The sequence below is a fragment of the Oreochromis aureus genome, linkage group 23 (assembly GCF_013358895.1).
Source record: "Oreochromis aureus strain Israel breed Guangdong linkage group 23, ZZ_aureus, whole genome shotgun sequence".
Taxonomy (NCBI): Eukaryota; Metazoa; Chordata; class Actinopteri; order Cichliformes; family Cichlidae; genus Oreochromis; species Oreochromis aureus.
The window spans coordinates 30,692,129-30,710,664 of record NC_052963.1 but is presented as its reverse complement, the minus strand read 5'-3'; the positions used below and the strand labels follow the sequence as shown (position 1 = coordinate 30,710,664).

General features: G+C 38.7%; 1 protein-coding gene across 1 annotated transcript in view; it reads right to left on the bottom strand.

The window, feature by feature from the left end:
• Positions 1 to 18,536, bottom strand: part of LOC120436365 (inactive N-acetylated-alpha-linked acidic dipeptidase-like protein 2) — a 483,232-nt gene that overhangs the window by 28,785 nt on the left and 435,911 nt on the right. The window contains exon 19 of the mRNA XM_039607291.1: positions 5,255 to 5,348. Coding sequence (XP_039463225.1) covers positions 5,255 to 5,348 — 94 coding nt within the window. The remainder of the gene's footprint in view (positions 1 to 5,254; positions 5,349 to 18,536) is intronic.

Here is an 18,536-nt window from a genome sequence, read left to right as displayed (position 1 = left end):
TTGATACCACTGTGTCACCTGTGGTTCAGCATCCACACTAAATCATAAAAACTGAAAGGAAGAAGACATATATTATCATTGCCCAATTGAAAATACAGTGGAATTAGTGCAACTCCTGTTTGAAACAAACTTCATAAAAGTAACTTTATAAAATTAAAGGTTTATAGAAATACGAATATAAATATGAAAATAGTATAACAGTATAAGGATTATATAAATAACATAAAACATAATAAATAGAAAAAAGTGTAAATGATTGCATTTAATACAAAATGCTTAAAATGAAGATATTTAACATAGCTATAGATTGTTTTTGTCCATGTTTTTGTTTTTTTGGTAGTCTAGCAGACAGCTCCTTAACCGCCACTGACGGCAGCCACGTAGCAATCAAAGGCCACGTCCCTAATATCCTATTTCAAATGTTAACCTTTGAACAAAATAAGATTATTATTATCATTATCATTAATCAGTTCACTGTAATGGGACCTCAGGCCACTAAAAATATAACAACTGAACTTTTTGAAAAATTAGCCCCAATGGTCATAAACTTAACAAACATATTAACCTACACGGTGAATTACTCAGGTGACCTTAAAAAAGCTGTTTTTTACTTGTATATAACTGATTTTATACTAACTTATTTGGATAATACACACTCTATTACTTTAGTGGCTTAAGCATTTAAATAATGATGCAACTTCAGAATTTTTCTTACAGTGTCTTAGTGAACAGATGAGTGTTTTTGCCCTTTTTCTAATTTAACACATAATCTAATGGTCAGAGGCAGCATTCAGAATATAGCTAGCTAAGCCCATAGCAGAAAATAAAAACTCCTAAATATACCTTTAGTAACCATAGTAACGGTTGCTCCCTCTTTCCAACAACACATATCATAATTAACGAAATATTAGACTGGATGACTGAAGAGCAAATAAATAAGAAACGTGACCTAATTATCAAAACAGGTTGTTCTAATGATGGGAAAATGCCAAACATTTGTGTTTTTTTTAGAATCTGGACAGAACTTAGACTCTTATAAAGTCCTACAGTAGGTTTAGAAGGATGGCTGAAGTGGGTGATATTACCTTTTTTGACAAAATAAGATCTTGGAATTAAGTAGCGAGAGTAGCCTAACTAAATATTGGAAGCTTCACGTACGAATTACATAAAACTCAATGCTCTTCTTGTTCTGTGCTACTAATTGATGGTGTAATTTCCTGCTGTTGTTTGTTTCTTTGTTGGATGGTTCACCTTTTAGCTACAAAGAAATGACACTCATTTGTAGTACGGTTCTTCAGCACACCACTTATGTGCAAAGTTGCCAAGACGGTGTAGCTTTCATGCTCATAAAGTGCTTTTGAATTGAATTGACAGAGAGGAGAATCAGTGGAACAGACATATGGGTGATGAAGAAATAGACATAGGGGCTACAGGCAGGTATAATAATCAGTCATCTCTCTCTCTCAGGTTATAATCTGTCCATTAGTCTCAGATGAGGAAGCATAACCACTCAATCTAGGCATTAATGGGACAATGCTTACATACTTAGACAGAGCCACTGAACCCGAGCCACTGAGTGATTGCCTTAGTGGTACAATGAATGAGACTTGAAGTTAGAGCTACAGTACGTGTCATGAAGAGCATCTCTCCATCTCCATCTCTTTCAATCTCTGATCATAGTGTGTGAATGATTGATACACCTTGGCTTATAGATTTATTTTATCACAAGCCTGAAGAATCAGCTCGGTACAGTGTGCACCACTCAAAATGTATTCATAGAACTCACTCTGTTCGACAACATGCTTGTTTTCCTCATGCATAACAAAACTAACATTGCATTATTTTTTTATTTTTTTTATTTTTGATTTTGAAGACCGCGTGCAGGGTAAATGTATTAAAGCCTTTGTTGTCCATCCTCTTTGAATGGTCATCTTAATATTCAAGGACAGTCTTTGGATGGTTGGAGACTGTGACTGAATAAGCTGATTTTGGCTCAGAAGGCCGGAGCTGTACAGCATGCTAACCGCAGAGTATTTGACAATGTACATTTCCATGGGTTTCAATTCAGCCCTTGACAAAACTGCTGTGTTTTCTAGCTAACGGCACACATTTTTTAGGTTTTATAAATGCAAGTGTGTTTATGCAAGTCATACAACAGGGGCCATTTAATTTAGTCAAGGTCTAATTTAGCTTCAAATCGATAGATTATTAACTTGACCTACAGTACAAGATACCTGCTCGCTCTAGCCAGATTCCACACAACATTTATTCAATATAATCCAAAATATCCATTCTTAATGTTAATTATATCTTATAATTAGATTGCTTAGTGAATGAAATTGATTTTTTGGAAAAACAGAGGATCGGCTGCATGCACAGAACAGATATTAACCTGACGATCCACAGGAAATGAGGTTTAATAAATTAAAGTAAAAAATGACCAGAGATTTCAAGGGAAAAAAAACCTGCTTTACTGCAAATGATCTCTCAAAGTGAACGTGGAATCTGTATGAAACACCTCAGTGGTTTACTACAGTCCATTAGCCAAGGCATTACAGCCATACTGGACTGTTATGAATCTGGTGTTTACATCCATTACAGATTTCCAATTTCTTTTCAGTTTCTACACACACACACACACACACACACACACACACACACACACACACACACACACACACAGATTCAAGACCACCATTTCGATACAAGGATATATACTGTGCTGAAAGAGGAGAACCAAGAACAGTAAGAACAGAAGAATGAAGGGTGCAGAAAAAGATGGGAGTTACAACAAAAGGACAACTCAAGAAGACTTAGTTTTCTCAGGGCTGATGTAAAAGTCTGAGAGGGAATACATTTGACACTTTGATTATTTTAATTTGTAAATCCAGTAAAGTCAGTATGTTGTGTAATCATGAGAGAAAGACTTTGGCTTAATCAGCTGAAACAGTGCTTCATTATTCTGTATGTCCATGTGTATGCGCCTGCATGGAGAAACATTCTGCAACTCTTTGTTGCATGTTGAAATTGTTGTGCATCCTTATGATATCCTTTTGTCAAATTGTGTTTAAGTTAACTCCATAGATTTTTTTTCCTTTTAAAAAATATGAAAATCTTTTTGAGAGTCATTTTAACAGTAATCAAGTAATTGGTCACTGAATTGTATTAACACATATGTTCTCTGGTAGCCACATCACTGTTAATATCTTCTTTAATGGTTGCAATATGGGGCCAAATTTGTATTATGTATTTAAAAAGCTATAGAAAGCTGTGGACAGAGTTTTTGTATCCTTATTGTGTATTTCCAGGAGTTTCCCTTTGATGGCTCAAAACTTTTGGGAAGAGCATATTTAAATGAAACCTACAAATCTGATTTACTAAGGTGTACTGCATGCAATTTGTTGCAAATTGCATTGAAGTCAGTGCATTAAAAAGCATGTCTTTTTTTGCGCCTGAAGTGACTGTGATAGTTGCCGCTAGGACTGTGGATTTATTTGAAATGCCAGGGGAGGATGTTGTCAGGAAAAGCATGTAACTGGTGTGGGTGGATGGCTCAGTGCTCTGAGAGCGTTGCCAAAGCTTTGGATCTGTCATGTAACTCTTTACTGAGTCCAATGTTTTAAATGCACACGCAGTGTGACTTTAGCTTTTTTTTTTAACCTTGGATATCTTATATGTAACACTGAAATGTCTGTCAACTTGCAGAAATTCATGATGTGTTAAATCAATATATAATATTGACTTTCATAAATACATGCTGCCTCATAAAGGAAAACAAAAGCAATGCATGGATTTACATACATGGCAGAGTAAGGGTAACTTCATACATATTTACATGGGTCAGGATCTCATTCTAAATAATGTTTCAAGTTTGTCTGCACATCATGCAGCTCAAATGTTACACACTTATTTCAGGTTTATCGCATTTATCCAGAAAAACCTGTAATGCCTACCTATAAAGTCCCCAGCAAATTTTCACTTTACCCTCATACCAAAAACACATGGACTCTCCTCAGTGGAGAAACACTAAAACCTGTGCTTATGCTGTATTATTTTGGTAGGTACATTACTCGCTCATTCTTTCTCTTTACTGAAAGCATGTCATTGCCGAAACGGGCTGTCTTAGAATTTAATGCATTGTTAGTAGATCACCCACAGAACTGTCCACTCTCATGGGTGCATTTTTGAGATTGTGGTAAGTCTGTCACTTAGTGAATCTGACTCTTAGTCTGTCCTGGTCAACATTTGGGTAAAAGTTACTTAATGCATTATTTCAACAAGGATCCTGACAAAGGGGTCCTGCAATTTTGCAGTTTGAATGGTGATATTTCATTCTGCACTGTGTGAAACTACAGAAAGCTCTCTGTCGTGTGTGTGTGTGTGTGTGTGTGTGTGTGTGTGTGTGTGTGTGTGTGTGTGTGTAGTAGCTGCTGTCATGGACTTCTGTGCAGATGCATAACTCATTTCCACAGACCAGCCAGTCACCTTATGCATCATTTCCTAATTTACACTCCCCAACAACCAACATGAACACTCCCACAGATACATAAAACAAAATGTTTTAAGTAGCCTATCTTTTACAGCTGCACCGCTGCAGGCCTGCGGGTCTCAACACATTGTATGAACTGGTCTTTGGCTTGTTAGCTAAACACACAGACAGCAACTGCACAATTTTGACATAAAGAGTTGAAAAGCAGACTACAGAGCCTTTTGCTTAAATATTAGTTACCTTGGATTCTGAAGAAAGAAATACAGTTATTGAACTCAGCTTCTTATTATTCCTAACTCATTGTTATGTCTGTATAAAGCGGTAGATACTCAGGCATAACTGCTACTTGTTTTCAACCTGAATGATCATCTAGTGCCCAATAATTAGTCTCTTTTTAAAATAAAAACCACAACTCTTTTTATTGTTATTTTTCCTTTTTACCTTGCACAATATTATATGTAGATATGAAGAAGCAAATCTCCTTTTTACTCATCCAGCAGACAAAGAAAAAAACATATTATGATATTATCTTGCTTATGCCCACTTTTCTTCTTTGACTGTTTTGTTCTCCATCACAACTGAAAGAAATACGAAACTCTTCATCTTCAAAATGCGCCACACTTTTTTGCTACCTTTGTTTGTGTGCTTTTCAGTGGAAGTCAGTCAGTATATAGTACACCTAGCCTCATCATTCTCTCCATGCACATACCACTAGACTGTATTTTATCATCACCACAGTTGAAAACGCATGATCATCAGTGTTACCTTTGAGCTTGTTTTGAACATCCAGGGCGATGTCTAGAGGGTAAAATGGCAGCACGGGATCATTGACCAGTCGGAGAATTGCTTCTGCAGTCAACTGTGGAAACACAGCCAAACGAATGGTTTAGTAAGTTAGCTCCACTTTCTTTTTTCTTGCCATTCCCGCATTCAGACATGACACCAACATCCGCAGTAAGCATAGGTAGATAATTTTCTCAATTAAAAAAACCCAAAACAAAACAAATAAAACCCCAAAATAGAACTAAAACAGTAGTGGGCCAGCTAGGCTTTCTACTGTGCCAGTCATAAGGCTTGCATGTGTGCTACACCTTTTACTAAGTAATTCTTCTGTCAGATTATGATTGCCACTTGATTGGGTTTTTCTTTACTTTATGTTTTCCTGTCAAAGTTCTCTTGTCAAATGAATTTTAAATGAGAGATTACAGATTTGGAACGGGTGGTTGGTTGGCTGAAGTCAAAAGCTTGCTATTGACAGTACTGAAGCTATTTATATCATTATTCTGTTATTACTGTAATGAGCCCACTTAATGACTTGTCACTTTGTATCAGTCCCATGCATATTGCTAATAGGCACCTCCTCTACGCTTGAGCAGCTTAAGGGGCTATTATTATCTACTTATAATCACTGATGAACACAGAGTGGCACAGATAATGTTGCCATCTAATGGTTATGTGAAAACCTGTGTGAAAAATTTGGTTTGCAAACGTTGTTGTAAGCTAGCAAACTCAGCTAAATAGTACGGAAACCCGTTTCCGCCACTATAAAAAAAAAAAAAAAGGATCCATAACTTGAAATTTCGAGTTCTCTTTCTCGAAATTTCGACTTATTAACTCAAAATTTTGAGAAATGTAACTCAAAATTTCGAGTTAGCTCTGCTAGTCAGTAATCTACGTGAATGATATCATTTTCTTTTTACCCGGAAGAATACGGCGCAGAGGAATGTGAACTCAAAACTGGATCACAACAAATTGGCGCTTTCGAGAGTATGTTGGCTGATAGTAATGCCATGTGATTTAGCTAATAACACAAAGATTTAATCATTTGTGAAGCCACTCTGAAAATACTCAGCAATTTGTGCAATTTGTGCATTCATGGCTGTAATACTGGTAGCTTAGCTGTAGCATTTGTAGCTGAGCTGTAACAAAGAAATGACGTTGAATGACGTGAATTTTGAGAAAAGTAAGTCAAAATTTCAAGTTATGGATACTTTTTTTTTTTTTTTTTTTTCTTGTGGCGGAAACGGGCTTCCATACAATAGAGCCCAAATAATGTATTGCATGTATTGCAAACTTTTAACTGTTACAGTTCGATGTCAACTTCCATTGATCCAGCTGACTATCTCTTCTGACTCTTACTGTCTGCTTCTGTTGGCACTTAAAGCTAGAAACACTTTTCAACAACCACCACTGAATGTGGTCATAGCAACTTAGCAGTAAGTCACCTTCTGGTGGAATGTATGTTACTGATAACATTCAAAAAAGGCAACCTCTTTTCAGGTTGGTTGCTTTCTTCTTCTAGGATTTGGTATACATCATAGTCCTATCCAGCTGGAAAATTGCAACATGTTTTTGCTCTTTCAGTGCCTTTAAGAGTATAATCCACATTCAGCAACAACACGAAATCAAAAACAATGAAGCTTAAATGAAAGAAATGAATCACCTTCACTTTCACGCCAACATTTTAACATCAGATTTTTAACACCTTTCGGTTATGTGTGTAGAATATAATTGGTGCTGAGGAGGATGTAAAATTTCAATGAGTCAGATCATGTCTTGTCCTTTAAGCTATTGCCAGCCACAGATCTGATTCTGCACCCAATAACTTGGTGGTCCAGATTGTAAATTAAAAATCTGACACTCTATGCAACATTTTGCTTTTCATACTGATTAGATAACAGCTGTCTTGTGAGGGAAAATAAATAATTGGGACACCTTTGGCTGCAATGTGAGCAAGCATTTATGGAGATTCCCGCTTGTTCTGGCACCCCATACTGAGAAGCATCATCCAAATTACAGAGAGTGTCTGTCTGGCTCTGCTCTCACACTGAAGTGTCTGTCATCTTGATGCAAACAGATCACTGCCACTGATTCAGCCACTCTCTTCACAGGTAGAGGACTTGGCATGGCTTCCACTTGTTTTTTATTGGGTGTATAACATCACAGTGAGCTAACCAATTACTTGGTATAACATCACAGCTGTGATTATGGATATATTGACTCTTACTCTCCACCTAGACTATATTCTTCTCACAGAAAGTAAACCCAAGTACATCCTATTTTGTATTTCACAGTGACACGTTGTAACTAGAATCACTTTTATCAGCCAAAGACATCACAAGAAAGATTTAATCTGAGCCATGTTCAATCGCACATTAAGATGCAAGATAGAGAACGCGGTCTGTTCCTCTTTTTTTCACCTTTCTTTTCGGTGGAAAACTAAAAAAGGCACCAACCTTTTTCAAACCTGCTTTAATTTTTCTGTGTTTACTGGAGGGATGTACACAAAAATTAAGTAAGTGGACGGCACGGAGTGCTACCGTTCCAGGTGGAATAACATCTTGGATGTTTGATGACCATATTATTAAAGAAATTCAAATTAGAACCAGAATCTTACTGTAGATTATTTTATGTCTCTCAGCCAAAACAGATGAACTCAGTATCATTGATTATCATCTTTTAATGACCTTCATAAGGCTCTGTGATCCAAGGAGAAGTGTTCATGTAGGTGAAACTTTGACCTGCACCACCCAACTAAGCATTCATTTCAACCACTTCACAGAATAAAGCCTCTTTTAGCAAGCTAATAATGCAACGACAGCAAAAAAAGAAAAAGTTCAGAAATGATCAGAAACATGTCAAAGACTTCAAGTGGGTAATATTGCAAAGCCAGCTGAGCATCTCTAGTGTGGGAAAAACTGAAGTGGCAAAAACTCAGTAACCACCTGCACTGCCAATGCAAACTATATTTGCTTTGCAAGTCTAGTTGATGTCATGTAAGAGCAGAAAAGTCAAAAGCATTTGTGTGCACAAGACTGCATATGACTAATTCTTGGAGGCATTAAGCATCAGTGAAGATCTAAAAAGTTTTAACAGAAAAAAACTGAAAATGATTCATTTGTTTTTTTCCCAGAGTTATTTGTGAGTAAAAGCTACAAAGTTTTCTTGTTTCCAATTTTTGAGCAGAATACAATGACAGATCCTTCTGAAATCAACAGATGGCCCAAACTGGTAGTGGCTGATATTTAGTAATGCCAACAAAACACGAATGTATGCACCCTTGTAGTGTCGGGAGTTTATCAAACCAGCCTAAATGTATATTTTTGACTTAGAGAGAGCTTATGACCATGCTGGGAGATGCTTCAGGAGTATGAAGAACTCGCAGCGCAAAGGCGGCAGTCTTTGCTAAGCATCCATCTTATCTCCACTCCTGTTTGTGATAATTTTGGAAAGGACATCAAGGCACAGTAATTGTGAAGTAGTCTTCTGGCATGGGGACAGGGAGGCCACATTTCTGATTTCACCCTGCAATGTACTGTTGTCATGAACTTTGGGTAATGTCCAAAACAGCACAACCACAAATAGAACCAAAGGAAATCAGTTTATCCTCACGGTTGTGGTGTTTATATATGAGACGAGAGAAAATCAAAAGTCTCTAGTAGCTCGAGAGTAAAATTGCTGCTTTTTTGCATGAATGGAAAATACACGCAAAAGCTACATTATCAACGCAATATCAATTCTCACGAATCAAGAGAGTGGAAATTTCGCCTAAATTTACATCTTTAATAGATATATATATGTCATAAATATATGTTAGTGTCTGAAATGTGCTTTGAAAATAAAGTTGCCTCTTCTGAAATGTAGAAAAAGAATAGATAAGTAAAGGTCAGTATGCAATACGTCTCTCTCTCTCCCTGTTTGTGTGTGTCTGTGTGTTCCAGTTGACCTGTTTCATTTCTGGCCAGTGAGCCTCAAGTCTGACTCCAGTTGAGCAGACTCTTGGATGATAACCTCACTACCAGGTTCATCCGCTCAGAGGCACACATCACTCATGCAAGTGTGAACACGCCCTCTCCGGGCCCTCACAGGTTGAATGTGTTGGAGGTCAGCTTGGCTAAGACTGGATTGAGAAGAAAGGGCAGACTGCCAGAAACTACAGCTCTCACATTCACAGATCCCTTGTGTAACTTGTTAACATCAGTATTTGATTTTCATCTGAATGTTTGCCATCTTAATGGGATTATTGGAAAAACCCAAATCATGTAGAGGCTGTAGCGGACCACAAGCTCACATGAGCATCTCTCATGCTTATAATGTAAGCTAACATGTTTTTCACTTTATTTAAAACGGATGATTTCCACTTTTCAGATAAGTCTATTTTTTGAGTCTTCCTGTAAAAATGAATGGTTGAAAGGTATCACTGTAAAAAAAATAAAAACCACTGATTTTAATCGAATACAGACAAAAGATTATATAGTGGAGGTAAGTCTTTTCTCCTGTAAAGTGAACAAAAACACACTTAATTCTTCATGTTATTCATGATCAATGTATTAAAATAAGTAAATAAATGTTGCGAGTCTTGGTTCTCAGTCTCGGGTCACACAAATATACATTAACATTCACTTAGTTCGTTTTGAGCAACTAAAATCGATACCACGCTGCTGACGTAATAAACTTGCAAAGTGTCCTTCACTCAACACTTAGCAGGCAGCTAAAATGCACAACTTAATATCTTTGTATTCTTTTTTTTACACAAGTCGGATTTAAACTGTTTTAAAATGTGGTTCTGAAAAACTAAACTGGAAATACACATACAGAAAATACGATAAATTAAATAAAAACGACAACACTAAGTGTCTTGATTAGATGTTGGAGAATTACCAGAAAAGCTTCCCTGACATTGACTCTGTAAGTCTCTGGATCTCCACTGAAGGAATGGAACAACTCTTCTTAGAGATATTTCCTCTTTTGAAGTCAACTGATTACTCTGCTGAAGTAGTCTGCTGATTTTCCCCAGCAGCTTCAAGGACATGGATTTATTATCCACACATTAACAAACAGTGATTACACAGTTGCCATCACAACAATGAAGGTGGAGAACACAGTCTAAAACACTGGTCCAAAATCTTCCATACATGTTTAAACTAGTTGATATCTTGAAGCCACTGCATTCGATTTACATAATCCTCAAACAAGTAACGACCCCTCGCTGCCTTATGGATGGGGGCAGTGCCATCCTGGAAGTGATCACTACCATAAGGATAAAAATGTTTCATCTTAGGAGGTGGTCACTCAAAATGAATTTAAATTGTTTTATAGTGATCCCTTCCTCTAAAAAGACAAGTGGACCCAAAGCATGCCAGTAAAAGTAACAGTAAGAGAGGCATTCTCATTGTAGTGGTTAAGGGCTTTTCCATTTATTTGTCTCCCTTCTCTACATAATGCGTTTTTGCCTATGTGATCTCTGGCATCTAACTCATTTGCTAGTATTTTGAAAATGGCTTACAGTGTACTGCACCTCTCTGCGCTGTTGTCACTGCCACTGAAATCAATCTGGCAGAGGGAAAGATTAGAGCATTGATTTGAAGCTGGTGAGTAATACTACTGCAGAAAGCATACATCAAAAGCCTGTAATGTGGTGGGACAGAAAAGGCCGTTGATTTCTTATTTATGGCCTTATTTCTGGATGGTCTCTTTCTAAGGCTTGGGCGAGAGAGAAAAAGGGAGAGGGGGAGAGAGAGATGGCAAGAGATAATGATGGAGGAAGAAGGGCAGAAAAGAGGCTGTAACATAACAGAAAGCAAAAGACAAGCTAAAGAAAGCTGACAGCTCGACTGGAGTGGAAGATTGAACAAACTAGTCTGAGCATCTCTTCTCACGTTCCCTTTTTTCACCTCTTCTTCTATCATCTTCCCCTCATTTCCTTTCCTGACCTGACCTTTGAGATTTTAATGAAATCAACCGCATCCTCCTAAGTAGCGTTTGGTGGATGAAACACGCCTCACTTGCCGTCACAATCTCTATTTACCCAAGATAGAAGAAAGAAAAGCTTTTTAATTGACCAAAGCCAGTCCTTATTGATAGTTAACTGGACACATGACCCAAAGGGACCTTCGAGATCTGAAGGAACCTTCAAATAAACCTCAGGTTAAAAAAAAGGTACAACAGCACCAAAAAGTAGCATTAGCAGTATACGTGCAAGACAGAGCTTGGTTCCTAAGCAGGTGTAGGCAGGTATTCACTTCTCAGTAATTATCAAATTAATTCAGTGGGTAGAGCACCTCAGGTAATTACATCCACTCACTCTGTGCAGGAAAAGGACATGTTTGATCATTTTTTCCCCACTGTGGCAATAACTGCAATATAGCTGTTTGATTAGTAATTTTATGTGATTATTGAATTTAGAAAAGTTTATATAGTCATTTATTGGAACGTGTTTAACTCAACAGTGGTCATGACAATGATGAAATATACTTTAAACCAAACCCATTTCATAAAGTTGTTTTTAAATCCTTAAATCAGCTCTTCTCATGCCCAAAATTGCCTTAGTTGGTGAATAAAAGCCCCCACACCATAGGACAGTGTTTATCACATGTTTGAAGTGTTTATCTCAGTGATGCCTGCAGCTTCTGGCAAAATGGCAACGTTGATATCTTGAGATGAGAACAAGTTATTTGTTAGACGACTAAGAATACTCATTGGAGTGCGATAAATTTTCACATCTTCAGATATTATAAAAATGGATTTTTAGTTAAAAAGCAAAAAAAGCTACAAAACAAAACCGGGGCCTTTATTAGCTCAGTGGGGCACTTAAGTCCCATCAGATGTTCCAGATTTCACATCAGTTTATTGACTAAAGAATAACTAGCTGAGTCACTAATGGGATACACATGTTCCACATGTGTCTGGCTATTTTCAAAAATGGATGCCTAACTTGAAAAGATTCATTAACAGTGGGGTCTGGTGGAAAATAGGGAAAAAAAAGAAAACATTTGAAACAGATTTCCTGCATCTTCCACCACCTGTTAGTTTGATTCCAAGGAACAACCACCTACTTGTTTCACCATCAGTTTTGCTTTCTTGGATAATGTAGCAATAAAACATAAATCCATAAAATACCAGAGATAAATCTGAAATCCTGATCCTTCTATGGATCCTTCCATGTGAGTCAATATGAGCTATACTACACAAACAAATAGATAAACACAGGATACCGATCTGAAATGTCACTTCAACATTTGTTTGGCTGGAACATGTTGTTACATACATTTTTAATATGCTGACATTATGAAAAATATCAGCCACACAGTTGACCTTTGCCAAAATGATCTTTGCGTATAAATATACTACATGCCGCAGGTGCAACTTCCTGTTCTTTCTAGATAAACTCACAATTACTGTGTTTTTATTTTTCTCTTCTTTCTCAATTCTGCCTGATCTTTTTGTTGAATAAGGACTTCTGTCTTTTCGGTTGTGATCTCATATGAACAGCTACAAAAAAAGAAGAATTCAAGCATGTAGTCTATAGAAGGGATAACAAGGGAGATACTCATTACTACACGTGTATGTCATGCAGGAAAATAACAAATAATTCATAAGCTGTGTAGTGATGCACACAAATCCCACCTTTTTAAATATTAGTGTGTTTGTATTTTTTGGTTAATTGATTTTTCCGTTTTAGGATATGGATATTATTTTTTAAATGTTTCTATGCATGCTGCCTCGCAATCTCTTCAATCACAGGTATGATCATTGTCTTCATTTTTGCCAAACTGGTGTTTTTTTTGGTGATTTTTTTCACCTGTTTTGGACTGACACTAGTGCAGCCCGATGAGCACCAGGTCAGTCTCTGTCTGTGTCTATACTACTTTATTCAGTAGCAACGAGGAGTGGGTATTTGAGCCAGTGAACAAGCTGTTTGCCCACATTCGTGCCTACAGCCAAGCATCTTTCAGCTGCTTCCTTCCTCACAGGGTTGCCACAGTGGATGAATCCACATTTATGATTTGGCACGTGTGCAGGTCACCAGTCTACTGCAGAGTCAACACAGAGAGACAGACAATCATCCAAGCTCACATTCACACCTACGGCCAATTTAGAATAACCAGTTCTAAAGTGGACATAACCCATGAATGAGGCAAAGCTGAAGCACCTGGAGAGAACCCACACGAGCATGGGAAGAACATGCAAACTCCACACAGAAGGCCACCAGCTGGCATGATTCAAAGCTAGCAACCTTCTTGCTGTGAGGCTACATTGAAAAGCATGGTCAAAGGAGTTTGCAAAGAAAAGCGTCTGGACTTCTTTGAGCTGCTTGAAGACGTTTCACCTCTCATCCGAGAAGCTTCTTCAGTTCAGAAGCTTCTCGGATGAGAGGTGAAACGTCTTCAAGCAACTCAAAGAAGTCCAGACGCTTTTCTTTGCAAACTCCTTTGACTACGATGACCTGGATGACTGAGAACCTTCACAGACATTGAAAAGCATGATTAACATCATTAGAACATTTCAGAATTCTGCTGTAGATAAAGAGTGCAAAATGAAACACTGTCACTTTCACCCTATATTTACAAATGTAATTTCAGAAAGATCCAAGTAATATAGGTTTTTGAAAATAAGACACAGATTGAAAATTGCAGTGAAAGAGACTTGTATATGCAGATTCTTGTACAGCAAACGTTTGCAACCAGTCAGAGGACATGATGAGTTGAGACTGATGCTTCAAACAGCAGAGGGCTCTGCTGTGACATGCTACGTACATTTCTTTCCCCCTCTCTCTCACATATACACAGGAGAAGCTGGTGAATCCTCAATGATGCACAGCCGACACATCCTCTCAGCCAACTCCTGTCCTGTCCAGATTGGTAGCATCATTTGCAATGCCGGGCTACATAAATACATGCATGTAGACATCCAGAGTTGCAGCGTTGCCTCTGACGCGGTTATACACGCACACATCCCCACAGGCACGCATACACAGATGAGGCTGGTGGGAAAATAAAACGATGATGGTCAGACGGGCGGAGGGAAGAGGCAGAGCAGGTGACGAATATCATTTTCTCTTTCTCATTCAGTGAAGTGGTAATTCTGCCCAAGTCTACAATCTTACTCGCCTGCCTTCCTGTTTTCCCCCCAGGGCATGTGGAGAGATGGAGAGATTCTCCTCTGATTCAGGACGCCCAGTTCTCTGGGCTAAAATAGGCCTCATGAATAAACCATAAACTATGTAGTTAAGTTATGTAACAGCAGCACATGAATAGATGCAGCATGTTAAAGTACAGTAGAAGGAGTGACGCTCAGTTTCTCTATTCAAACTGTGCTCAAGTGGATAAACAAACATTATTGTATACATGCGTAGCTTCTAAAGTGATAAAGTGGCACTCTAAAATAATTCCACATAGGTAAATGTCTCCTCTCCTGCTGGTACTCACTGAGCTTGCCTGAGGATGCATAATATTCTATTCTCTAGTTAGGAAGACATTTTCTGCCACAGAGAAAAAAATAATCCAGGTTGGGAGAATGTGTTCAGCACATGTAACCGCCACAGCATGAACTCCAAACTGAAAAATCATTGTGTCAGCATGTTCTTAGGAACAAGGTTAAAGTTTAACAAGATCAGTTAGGATAGACTTAAGGGGTGTCCAAACAGGAAGAGACTACCAATGTGGTATCTGGAGACCACAGGCAAAACACCCATTAGAGATGTGAAGCAGCCTAAGTCAGGCTTTTAAAGCTGATTAAAATGAGAGAAAAGTGTGAAAGAAACGTAATGAGGTGGTAAATACAAGCATTCAGAGGGATTACTATGCCAACAGATCCTCAACTGTCCACTAGTGACCAACCCACAGGCTACGTCCACACTAGCCCGGATAGATTTGAAAATGGCGTTTTCGTCTGAAAACGCTTCACGTCCACACTAGCGTTTTCAGTCGTTTTCATGGAATTGTGCGTCCACATTGAAACGGCCGAAAACGCTTACGTCCCAGTACTGCGCATGCGCAAAAGCGAGTGAGAGTTAAGAATTTGAAGAAAAGCTATCTGGAGCATGTACAAACTGATATTAATCTTTTTTAGGACTGTCAAAATTGAGAGCAAACAAAACAATTGCTGTACAATGCCCTCCGCTATCTTTATTTAATTGGTCACATGACTGCATCACATGACTAAAATGCGTCATCGTTTTAGAAAGTCTGCGTTTTCGAGTGTCCACACTAGTGATGGTAAATTTGATTCTTTTTACTGAATCGAGTTTTAATGAGTCACTCACCAAAGTGAATCGGGTTTTTTGAGTCATTTGAGTCACTGAGTCAGTTGACCAGAGAGTGCAAAAAATGTACATTTTCACTCAAACTTAATTTGTTTCTCTTTTAATGTAAATCCTACTGCTAAGATGAGTGATTCTTAAAGAAAACAACTATTTTATATAGCAAAAAAGAGCAAAAGAATTTCTAAAGGGAACATTTCTTTTGTTTATTTTTATTTTATTAGTATTTTCCTTACATGTGTCAAATATATATTTTCTCATCTAAATGTCCACTGAGCTGTGAGCCAGGGGGCGGTAGTCTTGCCTATAACATTGGTTGCCAACCAAGAAGAAGAAGAAGTAGCTGCGAGCCAGGAGGGAGGGGTGAGTGAGTGAGTGAGTGATTCGTTCGCTCTATGATTCTGCACAGGAGGGAGGGGTTAGCGAGTCATGAGTGATTCGCTCGCTCTATGATTCAGCACAGGAGGGAGGGGGTGAGCGAGTCATGAGTGATTCGCGCGCTCTATGATTCAGCACAGGAGGGAGGGGGTTAGTGAGTCCTGAGTGATTTGCTTACACCACGATTCAGCACAGGAGGGAGTGGGTTAGTGAGTCCTGAGTGATTTGCTTACGCTACGATTCAGCACAGGAGGGAGGGGGTTAGTGAGTCATGAGTGATTTGCTTCCCCTACGATTCAGCGCAGGAATGGAGGGGGTGAGTAGCTCAAATGTGCTGTTAGCATGTTAGCAGAGCGTTGCTACTGTAAACCGAGGAGCTATTGTCTTGATGTGAGCTTCTACTCAGGGTTTTTTCTTCCAGTTCAGAGCAGAAATGTTTTGTTAAGATACTGGATGTTGTGTTTTCTTCACAATTTGAATTATAAGCTAGATATATTTCTACTAGTGAAATTAGTTTGCTAACAGCAACAGGGATGAGTCAGTGAGTCAGTTGCGCTTGTGAATCATGATTCACGAGTCAGTAAAGTGATTCTCGAGTATTGAACGATTCGTTCATGATTCGCGCATCACTAGTCCACACTGCGACGGGACAGCTGCGTTTTGAAATGTATGCGTTTTCAAGATGCTGCGTTTTTCCTTGGGGAAAACGCCGTGTCAGTGTGGACGGGAGGCCAAAATGGAACGAAAACGCATTAGTGTGGTTGTGCACTGACATAATGTGTGCTTGACAGTACAAGTTGAACATTACTGAAATTACTGGAGAATCAGAACTTTCTCTACCATTGATAGCAAAAGCAGGCCAGGTAAGATACAGCCTTTTGTTCACTACAGTTTGTTACAGTGAAGTGATTTCAACATTTCAAGCGGAGCATTTGGCGTGATGATGACAAGCCTCTTATGGTCAAGACTTCAAGCAGCTGGGGCTTGATGAGAGAAATAAATGAATTAGTGCTGTCAGCGTTAATCTCATTAAAATGACGTTAACGCCATAACCGCATCAACGCGGATCGCCCGTTCGTTGGCCTGCAAGGTGTCAACGCATTAGCGCGGTTAGCTCGTTAACACGTCAGTGCCGTAAAGCCCCACGCACGGGGCGATCTGCGCTAACTCGCCGCGTTAATGCGGTCATGGCGTTAACGTCATTTTAACGAGATTAACGCTGACAGCACTAAAATGTATATGTTGGTCATCCAGGTCATAGTAGTATAAAGAGCTTAATGGGTTTTCGCAAAACTTAAAGAAGTCCAGTTGCTTTCTTTCCAGGCTCCTTAAATAAATGAATAAACCTCTGGTGAAAATCTCGATTAGTTACCAAAAACTATGAAGGTAATTCATTCACTAGTTGTTGAGATAATTCAGTGTGAACCAAACTGATGGACAGAAGAGCTTTGCTTCATCAGCAAATTCAAGCTGTTTTGCCAGCATGCCGTACATCTGATGAAGTGGCATATGTCAAGCTTTCACAAAGATGACACAGAGGGAGAAATGAGTACTCGGTGTAATTATAGCGCTGAATCCTTTCAGTTGTCATTCTGCAGGAATCTTCCTCATAATTTCTGACAGAACCGGGACTGAGATGGGAGACATGATTTATTGTCTTAAAAAACAAACATTATCCATCACTTTATTGGAAAAGAGCAAAGCTAACATCGAGATTGAAAAAGACTTGATTAAAAACAAAGTGTTCCTGTGTAGTATGTAACCTTATGGTCAGCTGATATGCTTCCAGAAAGCCTCCTTCCATCCTTTGTCAGTAATGATATCTCTGCTTTTTCTCCCACTCAGAAAAACAAAAAAAATGTAAGATATTGTGAAAAAATGTAAGATGGTGATCACAGCCGGGGTGAAGTCAACTCAGGGCAACACAGCATAGGGATTAAAAAACAAACAAGCTGTGGACTCGAGTTGAACTGGGGTTCAGCTGGCAGCTATGCTGCTCTTGTGACAATGAGCCGTCTGCTGCCTCCAGGCCAAGAGGAAATCGCACTTATGTGCCAGAGGAGAGCTTTCATCAACGCTCAGTGTTCAAGGTTCAAGTGTGTTTGTAGAAAAATAACAAAATGAGTAATTAGACTTGCCAGAGAAGGGTAGGCAGGGTACAACAACTCTTGTAACAAGGAAAGAAATAATTCTAGTAGAAGCCCTCAGCTTGAATTACGATGACTTTCAAAAGAACAAGCCTGAAAGAGAAACTTTTTGTCCTTATGGATACCAGAATAAATTAACTAACTGTACCTTCTGTTGCTCTTTGGTGTATTAACAATAGCTATAATTAAGTATTTCTTTAAACTATCACTATGAGGGAGTTCCATTTTACATTACTTTGATTGTATTTTCAGGCAAAAAGACCCTAATTTGGTGCATCTACTGATTCAGATGTAGTAATCAGCTACTGATGCGTCCTTCGAGCAGACTGGGAAATAGTATGTCAGATCCCACTGGTGTGTGTGTGGTGTCTGCTGCTGACAAAGTCCGCGCCCGCAAGCGTCTGCAGTCCTAGTCCAAGGCTGACAGCACGCCGCACACAACAGATCTGATTGTGGGTAAGTGAAGGAATGGGTGGGCTGA